The sequence below is a fragment of the Atractosteus spatula genome, chromosome 16 (assembly GCF_055471065.1).
Source record: "Atractosteus spatula isolate fAtrSpa1 chromosome 16, fAtrSpa1.hap1, whole genome shotgun sequence".
Taxonomy (NCBI): Eukaryota; Metazoa; Chordata; class Actinopteri; order Semionotiformes; family Lepisosteidae; genus Atractosteus; species Atractosteus spatula.
Genome location: NC_142721.1, coordinates 3,570,243 through 3,582,866, shown reverse-complemented (window position 1 = coordinate 3,582,866; position 12,624 = coordinate 3,570,243). Strand labels below are relative to the sequence as shown.

The 12,624-nt window shown below is 36.0% G+C and overlaps 1 protein-coding gene across 2 annotated transcripts in view; it reads right to left on the bottom strand.

Annotated features, from left to right (window-relative positions):
- Positions 1-2,326: 2,326 nt before the first annotated feature.
- The window catches only part of trim44 (TRIM family member 44), a 59,970-nt gene continuing 49,672 nt past the window's right edge, over positions 2,327-12,624 (bottom strand). Inside the window, exon 5 of one of the 2 annotated variants that reach the window (XM_088934714.1) lies at positions 2,327-7,367. In XM_088934714.1, coding sequence (XP_088790840.1) covers positions 7,292-7,367 — 76 coding nt within the window. In that variant the 3' untranslated portion in view covers positions 2,327-7,291. The remainder of the gene's footprint in view (positions 7,368-12,624) is intronic. The other variant, XR_016094309.1, reaches the window with a different exon arrangement.

Here is a 12,624-nt window from a genome sequence, read left to right as displayed (position 1 = left end):
AGTAGTTAATGCAAAGACCTCTATCTTTCCTCCTTGTACTGCCTTAATATAGTGTATTTGCTACTCTTTTTTCAGTACAATGCTGTGGTTGAGTGCAGAATCAAAAGTTAACATCATGCTATCCATTAAACTATAGAGAAAATATCTGTAGGCTGCCAATTAAGCAGTTACAATGTTTTCAAGAAGCCCTCATCTCTCACTAACATGCAGACTAGAGTGCACTGTGCCTTTAGGATGATTTTATCACAAAGAGGAGGTGGTGAAGAGAAAGGCACTGTGTGTGTTCAGGCTGAAGGAGCTGTTCAGAAGCAATCAACACATTTATAAATGTGCAGGGATTTGTTGGAGCAGGAGTATGACTAGCTTGTAAATAGGAATTAGGTTGTTGGAGAAAGACTGAATAAAACAGATTGGTTTGCGGTAGGGGGAATTCATATCTAATTTTCAGGAAGGTGTGTTTTTTCCCATGTGTGATGAAATGCCTCATCTCCACTGAGCTGAGGAAACAATTTTAAAAATTCACATGGAAATACATCTCATTTTCTAACACACTCTTGAACACTAGAGATAAGGAGCACCTGTTCCCTGAGCAAGAAGCGACCCACTGACATATAAATGAGGGATGTTGCAGCTTCTGTAGCTAAAGGCAGGCTGCAGTTCTTTGCCAGTTTGTGCTGTCAAAGTGTCAGGAAGATTCAGCAGACCTTCCCCAGGGTGAAAACTAAACACTTTTGTCTCCTCAGCATGAAGAAATACAGCATGAAGCTGTAAGAAAGACAACTGAACTCATCGCGCTGTGCCTGAGCAAGATGGACTTGCACATATTCACAGCTGGACACAAATCTGAAAACACCTGGTTTGGGAAAAAATAAGTGTAGTAATCAAAGAAACGTAAACCCTAATATACCTGTAATGGATCACTACACAGACACAGAAAAACATTTACATTATGTGCTGTACATTGTCAGTCACATCATGTACATTGTATGTTTAGCCTTCTGTGACCAGTGGCAGTAATTCAATAAGAGGAAAATAATTTGAGCTAGTTCTCTAAAGAGAAACAAAGTGATCTTGGACCTTTGAAAAAGGTTCATCAATATCACTTTGTAAATGACAGGAATTTCATATTCTGTAATTGATTACAAATAGAAAAAGGTAACAGAAAAGAGCATCAACATTAAATTTAATAATTAAGTGGTTTTAAGTTAATGTTAGTCTCACTGGTTATCTGGGATAAAGAACACAAATGAGAACTTTGTAGAGATTCTTTACTTTAATGGCTGTATTTTCCGTTTTACACTTCACTTTGCTCAAGTAGTGTGGAGTACGAGGCTGAACCTCAGAAGGTGTAAATAATAGCTTATTCTAAATTAGAAAAATATACATGTATATATACAGCGAAAAATACCAAAGGGTTAGAATGGATATGCTTTGAAATGGTATAATGTGACATAGAAGGCTTCTTTCATAATTCTCACATTATTATGTGACAAGCAAGACTACTGTCATTCAGAACTGTTTGCATTTAAAGCCAAGTCAGTGCTCTCTGGTTTGCAATGGTGATGAAGCTTTATCAAGCAGCTGAAATACACCCCATTGTCTCTCTGCTCTGCTACTACAGTATATAAAATGTAGAATGCTGACAATTCATTGCACACACTGAATGCATTACTGACAATGGGAAACAGAGAACAGGGTGAAGGCTGTGAATGAATCACATTCTTTCATTTGCTCTTGTTGTGACCTACAGTATGAAGCATCATTCTCTGAGGCTGTAAATCCTGTTTCTTAGTTTTGATATGAATTGGGGAAATAATCTGGTAATAACAAATTCTACCATATTCTTTTCTGCCCTTCTTCTAATCTAAAACGGAGAGAATAATTTTCATCAGTGTTCTGTTCTTGTTTCTTTCTGCAAATATTTGAAATCCTAGATGTGACCTGGGGAGCAATCATAAGGGATTTTGATATCCACTCCTAAATGTCTTTGTACTTAGTGTAGTACTTAGAAAATGCTCATAAACCTACTGAAATAAAACAGATATAAACCTTTTATGTAGGTTTCAAAGGTGCTGCATGATTACGTAACACAAAATCAATTGCTGCCTCTAAATCTCACATCTCATCATCAGGTGACTAAATCTCTGACTGAGAGTCCACGTTCACATTTAGTTATTCATGTATAGTATGTACTGAATTTTTCAGGCCTTAATAACAATAAGAGCTTTACCAATAAAGGCTTCACCAACAAAAAAATAATCAGGATGACTTTGTTACAAAATCAGTTCTTCAATACTGCTGCAAACAATAAGACAAATTTCAAACATTTAGGAAATTGCACTAGTTTTTAATGAATGTGTTTACAGCGAACAGCCAGGGAGCAACAGTAAACAGAAAGAATAAAATTCCAAGACAACACAACAGCCTGATTAATATTGTTGTAAAACATAGGACTTGCTGTAAGCCTGACAGTTTTAAATATTATCTGCCCCAGCTAGGCATATCCATCTATGTGTGTGTATTTGCTTTCAATGCTACACTTTTCATATCCAAAAACAACATTTTTTAACCTTTCTCAAAATATTGCAAATACAATTTTTGTCCAATATCCTCTGTACACAATCTTTAAGTTTGTTTTCACTGCGGTGAAACTATTTCGTAATAAACAAACAAACAAACAAACAAACAAACAAATTAATTGTGTAATCCTGACAATAGCACTTTAGACAGAAGCTGCACATTGGTTGAATAATATATATTTTTACTAGCAAAATCAAAATACAACATCACATACTATACATCACAAAATACAAGACAACCTGAGCTTTTCATAATTTTGTTTCAGAACTAGATACATCAGCATAAATCAAATGAACCTTTTTCATAGGTATATTTCAGTTTAGGGAAGCAGGCAAATACATGTCTAATTTACCGGTTCTCCAGCAAAACATAATTGCAAAATAAAACTTCGCTAACATGCATAAAGGACATTTTACCTTACCTTGAGAAAGAGCATTTATTTTACTATTTTACTATGAAAATTCATGAGTTCATAAAAACAAAACATTCTGCAACAAAGATAGCTGCTGAAGTCCTATAAGTTCAAATGGACTGGCTCTAGAAAAAGCTCATCTGATAGGTAAAAATAGCTTTCATTCAGTGAATTCTGACCATTCACAGACTTAAACCCTCATTTCTATAGCACGCATGCATAGTTTTTTTATTTTACTAAACTTGTTTATTATTTAGGGAGTACTGTATAAGCCCAAAAATACCAGATAAGTGCAAACAAGTTTAAAAAAGTGTAAAAACACTTAAAAAAACTAAACATTATAAGATGGGCTGGTATTATTAAACTACTACAGTAGTAATTTCTTCTTTTCTTTATTTTTATTATTTTACAGTTTTGGAAGGCTGAGAAAACCAATTAATGGCCTGTCTTCATAAAAAAATCATGCATTTTTTATACTTCTTCAATCACATTCATTTTTTAAATGTTTATTTTTTTTCTATGATACTTGGTATTTTAAAGAAGGCCTAGAAAAGGAAATTGACATCCTAAATGTTCCACAACTTAGAAAACTGACTTTTGAAGAAAGACAATAAATTGCATCTGTGTTTTCTGACATTTTTATTCTGGATATTTCTTTCTGAAGTGTGTACTAAGAAAGACATCTAAAACATCTAAAGGTTCAGACAGGGTGTCCAAGGAGCTCTCTTTAATTCAATTCAAGACCCCAATCAGATCTGTACTGTGTTTAGTTTCCAAGATAATTCAAGATATAAAAGGTAACGTCCATTTTCTGTCAGGAGGGCATCGACCTTGACTTCCATTTCGCGGGAGGAGATGGATACGTTTTTAAACAAGTGAAGTTTTTTGGTTTTAGATTAAAAAGAGACGTCCACCAGAACTCAAACTGCAAGAGGGAAGACAACAGGCTGGTCATTAATTCCAAAGCATATTGCATTACATTACTGAGATCCGCAATGCAAAGAGGGAAATCTATAGAAAACAGCAGTTGCATTATCCACTGTATTACGTAGCTTTATACCCATAGAGAAATCGCCAAATGGTTTGTTTCTCAACACAAATGAGTAATTACATGATAAGTACATGATATTCATGGGAAAGTACATGATATTTTGACATGGCACTGAAATAAACATGGAGCGGGCAGCCTTCAAAGCTTTTTACATCAGTGCACCATTTGCTTCTCTTAGCTCCCCTTCACCTCCAAATAAAATCCAGATTAAATTTCAGAATCGTCTCAATAAAAATACATATTCTTCAAGTCTTTGTTTTGTCACACTGACTTTGTAGCTTTGAGCTTTTATTATGAAAATTGGGAGAGGCTTTGAAAATTCCTCTGTGAGTATTTTTAATAGGATCATTTATGGTATTGGAAATAGTTCAGTCTTTTTTTTTTGCTTTGTCTAGACTTTCAAAGAGGAAAGACTAATACTAATTTTAATTAATTTCACACATTTCCTAAAGTCTTTCGTGATTACAGGTTTACTCTACACAAAGGTCCTGTTATTACTAGGACACCAAGGGTTTGATACAAGGAACTTCAGTCCTCCACTTGGCTATTTGCTTTGTAACATTGTAATCACTTAACTTGCACATGTGACAAAGGGAGGTCCAAAATCCTATCTAGATATTTTTCTTTTGTTGTGAAATTCTTGCAAGCCAGTAAATATCACCTCACAGCGTACATAATCTTAACATTCCATCATTGTTTTTCTATCCGGACCATATATATATTTTTTTCTGATACCATACGGTGAAAAGCATAGGTATTGGCACAGTTAAGTGAAACGTGACATTTGTCTCTGTGTTAAAGAACTTTGTGTTTTAGATCAAATGCTCTGGCTATTTTTGACACAGCCCTGGAAAAACGGATTTTCTATTGTATTTATATTGTACAGTATTTCAACATTTGTTGTTTTAATTGCTTCACAACGTATTGACATTGTGTGATCTCCAATATCCTCAAAATCCAACAATGAAGTTGATATTTGTAAAACTACTTTCTAACAAACTAATAAATTAATGAAATAGAGCTGGATGCAATAATAAATACGCACACAGCAAACTCTTGGAGGAATGAGCAACTGACAAAAACCAGCCTGTTGAATGAGTAAGGCAGCGGGTGATGACAGAAAAATCATTAGAAATGTGAATAAAGACCCTGAAGTAACAGCCAAACAGATTTCAGACAACCTCCAGAGTGCAGGTGTGAAAGTTTCTCAGTTCACTATGCCCAGAATATTTCGACAGGAGAATTATTAGGGCAACACTGAAAGACACACACCTCTCATCACCACTAACAACAGAAAGCCCAGATTTTAATTTGCAAAGAAGGACACAGATGAGCCACAACAGTTCTGGAACAAAGTTTTATGGACAGATGAGACTAAAACTATCCTTTATCAAAGTGACAGAAAGAGAGGAACTGCAAATTATACTAAGTGCACTACTTCATCTGTGTAGCACAGTGGAGGTGGTGTCAGGGTTATGAGGACACATGGCTGGCTCTGGAACTGGCCCACTGCTCTTTATTGATGATGTAACTGATGATCTCGAAGGAATATCTAAAATCTGCTACTGTAAGTCAATGGCTCATAGACTTGAAGTAGTCATGGAATGAGGGGTCTGAGGCAAAACACTAACTTTAGTTTAATTTAATATTTCAGAAAAAAAGCTGAAATTCTATAGTTTTGCCATGTATTAATATTCTTCAAAAAACAAATTTTATGTGTACACAGTAAAAATGACATAGTTCATGTAACTGTCCCTATACTTACACTTTTCACTCAATAACGTGTTGAAACCTAACTTTAAAAAATGTGACCACAGCTAAAAACTTGCATGACAGCAATATAGTTGCAAAACATTACCACGTTTGTAGAAAACGTACAGTACATTACCACTTTACGAATCAAAAACAGCTTGCACACAACCTGTTTCATTCTACAGATTGTCAGAGTGAGCCACTGCCTCTTCTGGCAGACACAAGACACAAGGTGTAAGGCAGGAATACTGTTCTAAGACAAGCTATAGTTACTCTGTTACAGTTTAGAAACACCAATTAATGTAGCCGGCATGTTTTGGAAGTCAGAAGGAAATTTGCACATCTGGAAAAAGAACCAACACAAGCATTGGGCAGACATTCAAATTTCAGACAGAAGGTGCACCAGCCCACGAAACCCAGGACCCGGGAGCTGTGATGCTGCACTGGTAACCACCATGCAGAACAGATAACAGTTCCAATTTTGTAACATACAACCATCTGATAGAAAGAGAGACGTGATTTGCTAGGGACAGAAAGATAGTGTGGTCAGACCACCAGAGAACAAAGCTCAAGGCATAGGGCTGAATAACAATTAGTCATTTAGCTGATACCTGTCTTCAAATTAATCTGCAAATGTTAGTGCAATGATCTACTGTATACAGCAAGAAATCAAATCACTCTACCAAAGTCACTTACTCTAGATAATGTTGTGTCTATTCTACTGTACATTGGGATTCACAAGGTGATTTCCTGATTAAGGCAAAAAATAGTGAATGAGCTGCATAGGTGCAGCTCAGGTTCTCTTGGTTTAAGTTCTTTATCTTAATTATTAAACCAGCTGGCCTTGTACATGCAAGTTGTGCTCTGAATGAGCTCTGAGACACACAAGTGCCTGATTATATTGACTCTTACACGAACAGAGAATTTTGTCTCATTTCTGGTTTTGGACCAGCCATCTACGCTCTATCCCAACGAAGTTCTGAATGGACTAATAGAACCAGTTGTTTGTTCAATTATTATAGTTTAAAATTTTAAAGTTTTAAGCCTCCATTGCATAACATTTAAAGCTATAAAACCTTTTATAGCTAAGATATAAAACCAATAGAATCATAGCTCAGCTGGTCTAGGTTGAGCTTTGCCCTAGAGCACGGGATGACTCATGCTTCTTCAAGTTCAAAACTTTATTGCCATAACTAGTTACAAAGAATTTTTGGTAATTTTGGTCATTTTCTTGTAATGTAGGAGACCTTAAATGGAAGAAATAGGGAACATAGGCTGCACAGGTAGTTTTAAGAAAAAGACTACAAACTATTAGAACACAGACAGTTATGTCCAGAAGAAGATAGCATATTATTAACTACTGCCACACAGGATGAAGTGCCATGAAAATATATTGGGCTTTAGGGCCTTGCAGTCATTTCAGAAAAGGCAGAGAGAACAATACTGAGATTGTTTCTGTGTTTCTGGATCTGGGGTAGAAGAGGGGTATCTTGTGGTCAAGGGGCATGTCCCATGAAGGATCCAGTACTGCTTTCTCCATTTTCTCCTGGTGGGTCTTCTCTGGGTTCAGGTCTGAAGAAGAAACAGAGGCATTCATGATGTACTGTGATTCACATGTACAAACACATTCTAGATTTGTCTACCCCTAAACACTCTCCAGAAATACCTACACAACTCAAGGCATATAACTAACCATAAATGTAATCCTATGTCAAATTTAAATGAAGATTGTAATAACTTAAATATATTAAATGCTTAAGTATTCAGACCCATGAAATCAATATTTGGTAATTACAGTCTCAAGTCTTTTTGAGTAAGCCTCTAAAAACTCTTCACATTGGCCTTTTTGCCCATTCTTCTTGAAAGATTTGCTCAATCTCTCTCATGCTTGAGGATCATGTATGGACAGCAGCTTTCAAGTCTTTCCAATGTCAAGTCAGGACATTGACTGGGCCACTCAAGAATGTTCACTTTTTTATTCTTAATCCACTCCAGTATAGCATTGCCCTTGTGCTTTTGATCATTGTCCAGATGAAAGGCGACTTTTAGCACCTGTTTTAAGTATTTAGCATACTGAAACAAGTTGTCCTCTAGTATTTGCCTATGCTTTGTTCGATCAACTTTTCCTTCAATCCTTACAACTTTTCCAGTCCCTGCTAAGAAGAAGCATCCCTGTAGCATGATGCTGCCATCACCATGCTTGACAGTAAAGCATGGTGGAGAGAAAACTGCATTTTTCTGGGAGAAACTGCATTGGATCTATGCCAAACATAATGCTTGGATTTTTTAAACAAGAGTTTGAATTTGTTCTCACCTGACCACAACACATTATGCCACACTTTTGCAGGTGATATGTTGCAGACTCCATACAGTTTTGTTCTGTGAAGTGTTCTGGATATTTTTTAATAAAGCAGATTTTATTCAATCTCAGCCATTAAACTCTGTAGTTCTTTCAAAGTTGTTGTTGGCCTCACAGTGGCAACTATAGCAAATAGCAAATAGGAGACGTTTTCGGAGAAACTGCCATTTGGAAATTTGACTGATTAGTGAAATATTACAGCGTCCATTTGTCAGCATAACTGAATATTGGTGCATGTTTGAAGGTTAAATGTTTATATTTCCAAACAGAAATACTGTATTCTGTAGACTCAATACAATGTGTATTGTCTTACGTTTTTACACAGCTGTCATTGGTCCTTGACATAAATCAACATGGTCAAAGATATACAGGTAGATGATCAAAAGATAGGTACTAGTAGCTATTTTAGGATAAAATAATTCACTAGTAAATAATTAGTTCTGCTATAGTAGAACACCAATATTTAACAGTGACCAGACCATTCCAAATGTGGTCATTAATCTAGTCTCCAAGAGGAAGGGTCATGGAGCAGAGTAACCCTTAAAGCAGGATAAAAACAGAAAGGCAATGCACACAAGGCAGAGGACACAAGGAAGGACGAAATATACACATCACCATCAACATATGAAAAACACACGGAGAGGGAAAAAAACAGATGCTCTACAGGTAATCTGAGAACTAGAAGACAAGAAATTTGAGCCTTATTATTAAGGGACTTATTGTCATAATTATTTATGTAAATTATGATTTCCAATATTGTGGAATTCCCAGGCTAACAGTTTTCTCTGATTAGTGATGCACTGTTTCCCACTCTGTTTTTAGCATATGTTTCAAGATGGCACTTTAGTCCTGGGCTGGAACCTTTTATTTAATGGGGTGCAGGTTCCTCCTTCTCTATTTTGGTGTTTTGTGTCACAATTCTGTATTTTTCTGTCTACAGACCACAGAACTCTGATAACACAGATAACAAGTAGTGCTTAGCTGCATATACTGTAGAAAAAAAACACATTAAATAAATAAATAATTCCTTATAGAATAAACAAAAGAGAAAAAAACAGTCTTCCCCTTATTCTGTAAACATATCATGGCATATTAAGTGTAGCTGCTACACTGGCTACATACTGGCAGGTGCATTTTCCAATTTTCTTTCCCAGCTTGTGTCCTGGTTTCCAGGTCCAGAGCTTTCATACTACCTCCTATGGATCAATGCAATGGAGCTTTTTCCTTTCCTTTTGTTAACAAGATAGTGTATTGGTTTAATTGTTTTATTATTGTATCGATACGATTAGACAGTATCTTCTATTTTTTTAGCATTGCTAATTGTTTTGTTTGATTGACTCCTAGTAGTCATAAAAGTATTCTGGGAAGTTTCTAAGTAAATTGGAAGCACGAAATCGCTACACAACCACAGGAATACACTAAATCAAAAAACAGTACAGTATTTTAGCAGCTGTAACACATATTTGCAACCTGGACTCCAGCAAGCAACTCATTGTTACTGTTGTCTGTTACAGTGCCCATCTTACTATTAAGTATAAACTATTTATATTCAGATTTTCTAGGTACGAAGTAGGGCACATAAATGCTATAATTTATTAATTCACACCTCAGTAAGGAGGCAGAAACCACAACGCAGAAACCTAAGTGTTGCATCATGTTCAACAAAATAAGAAAGGTAATAAATTCTGTTCTGCAGGAAAGGATGTCAAACATCTAACAAATTTTGTTCAACGCAGTGACACTCCTGCAACATGGCAGATAAGGCAGTTTGATTTTAACTGCAATACCTTTATTTAATGTTCAGAAAAATGTAAAAGAAAATATATGTACTGTATTTCAAAGGAAAAAATATTTATTAATGTTTGAAGCACATCTTTACTTTTCAGACATTTACTATTTTTAAGTTTATTACTTGTTTTACTTTTCATAAGTTTTATTGTAGTGGTTTTGGATTTGTATATGGGCTTTGACACCCTGGGGGCTGACATGCTGTAAGAGGTTCTTTTGAATAAGCACTTTTCATAACAGACATGAGTAGCACCTGTAATGCACAAAACCTGCTCTTTCATACAAAGTGCAGAAAAATAAAACACAAGTCAAACAAATCAAAACAAAACCCTAACTTTTTTGAGCTCCTATCTGACTTGTCCCTAACTAGAATAGTATAGAATAATAGAATAGAATAATACTGTTTAAAAAAACACAAAAGTCTCTCAAACAAGTCTCTGAGACTCTTTACTCAGTCAGTCTCACTCTTCACAAAGCTCTGACTCCCTGGGTTGGTAGTTTCCTTCTCCCTCTGGTGACAAGAGCATACCTCTGTCCTCTTGTCCTCTGTCCTCAGACAGCAGATACTAACCACATGTTGGAAGCCTCCGCACCCTGCTTTCCGAATCTCACTGTCTCTTGACCAATTGTCAAGTGACCAGCTTCCTGGGGAATGTGGTCCAGACAAGTTCCATCCGAGACTGCTGGGCCATAAAATTACGTAATGATAACTTGCAGTTTAAGTAACAAATATCAGCTGAGTTACTGGCATTTAATACTATGAGGACAAGCAAAGACTCCATTAGAAATTATGAAGGCATTAATGAGCTGTATTCACAATTCAGTTTAATCACCTGTTCATGAAACCAACCTGTGACACCTGTAACATTCTAAATGGAGTCAGGCTGTTGAGTTTTTGCTTCCTTCAGTTCCTTCCTTCAATTATCTTCCCCTCCACCTGTCACAGCCTGATGAGCAGAGGTATTCTCACAATAATATGTTATGTGATTTCTGTAAATGTCCAATAATACAGTATGTAACTTTTCCCAGTTACTGACTGAGGTTTTAGTAAGGACACGGTGCTTGGTGACAAGTGAGAGTAAAGAGGTGAGCTGAAAGAGTGAGACCATAGAATTGATTTGAAGGCATTATTTTAGTGAACAGTGAAAAGCTGGGCATCACATTGCAGATATGAGGGCTCTGGTGCCTGGTGACTGATGACAAAAGACATGGATGAGTACAGTATATGAAGATCTATCGAGTGTAATGAACCCTGAGTGGAATGTGAAAGATGGAGTACTCAAGCTGAAGGATGCAAACAGTACTTCATGGATATAAGACCATGCATACGTCCTTGAGAGGGAAAATGAGAGCGATTCCAGAGGGGGTCAGAAAGATCAAAGATGGATCACTTAAAACACGCAAAAACAAAGGTGACACATTGTCGGTCTTTAAATGTGCAGAGTGTGCAGGCATTGTCACAAGGTGAATATCAGACACAAAAGGAAAAGAACACCATTTTAGCAGAAGGGACTTCTTCTGGTGTCCTGTCATTTTAATGTGTTCTGTTAGCATGTGATTTTCTTCCTTTTTTTACTTTAATGTGTAGCTTATTGCAGCAATTTGATCCTATACTTTAAAAATGTTTCAGGTTAATATGTGTCATGTAAGCCAAAACTGTGGAACCCACCAGCAGATATAAATTATTTCTTGGTAGTTAGAAGTTTGTCATATCTTTTGTAACCCTGTTTATTATTCTGATGTTGTTGTTCAGACTGGATTATTGACTTTAGGTCACCTTGGATAAAGGCATCAGCCAAATGACTGAATGGAACTTTGCTTTATAAGTAAAGCAAATTGGTTTCTGGAGTGTTTTTAAAATGAATACTGCCAATCATCCTTGTGTACAGGCCAAGAACTGCTGAGTGAATAAATACTTGATTATATTTGTGTGGAATAGGAACCTGACCTTCTACACATCTTGGGCATGTTATGGAAACATTTTTTCTACTGCGTAAATGCAAGACACAGACAAATTTCAGTATCTGTTATTTTGATATAATGGGCAGTGCCTTGCAAAAGTATACAGACCCTTACACAGTTTTCACATTCTGTTGCTTGAAGTAATGGTCCTTTTGAAGAAGCAATTAATATTCGTCCATTGAACAAACAGAAATAAAGAAATAGATAATGAAAATTAAAAAATGAGTAAGGAATGACTACCATAAGTATGCACATCCTTTTAAAGCCTACTGAGAATATGTCAAAAGGCTTGAGAGTTTCTGTCTGTTAAGGATTACCAAGCAACATGAGAAAGCTTGAGAAAATCTACCGAGAAGAAAGGGCAAAAATGACACCAATGCAGTGTGCTAAGGTGGTAGAGACTTACCCACTAAGACATACTTGATGCTGTAATTACTTACAAAGGTACTTCCACTGAATTTTGTGTTTATTGATCTGAAAACGTATGCAGTTAACTACTTCCATTTTCTCTCTTTTGTTTTCACTGACATCTTACTCTTAGATGTTTTCAGTTTGAACGTTCATGTTTTGAATTAAATATGTGTACAAAAGTGTACACATAATTTTGTACTTAAAAAAAATGAACATCACAGGGAGAGTCTCAATACTTTTATAATACACTGTACTGTACTGTATATGTAATAGGTTATATTTAGACATACTGTACGAAACAGAACACTT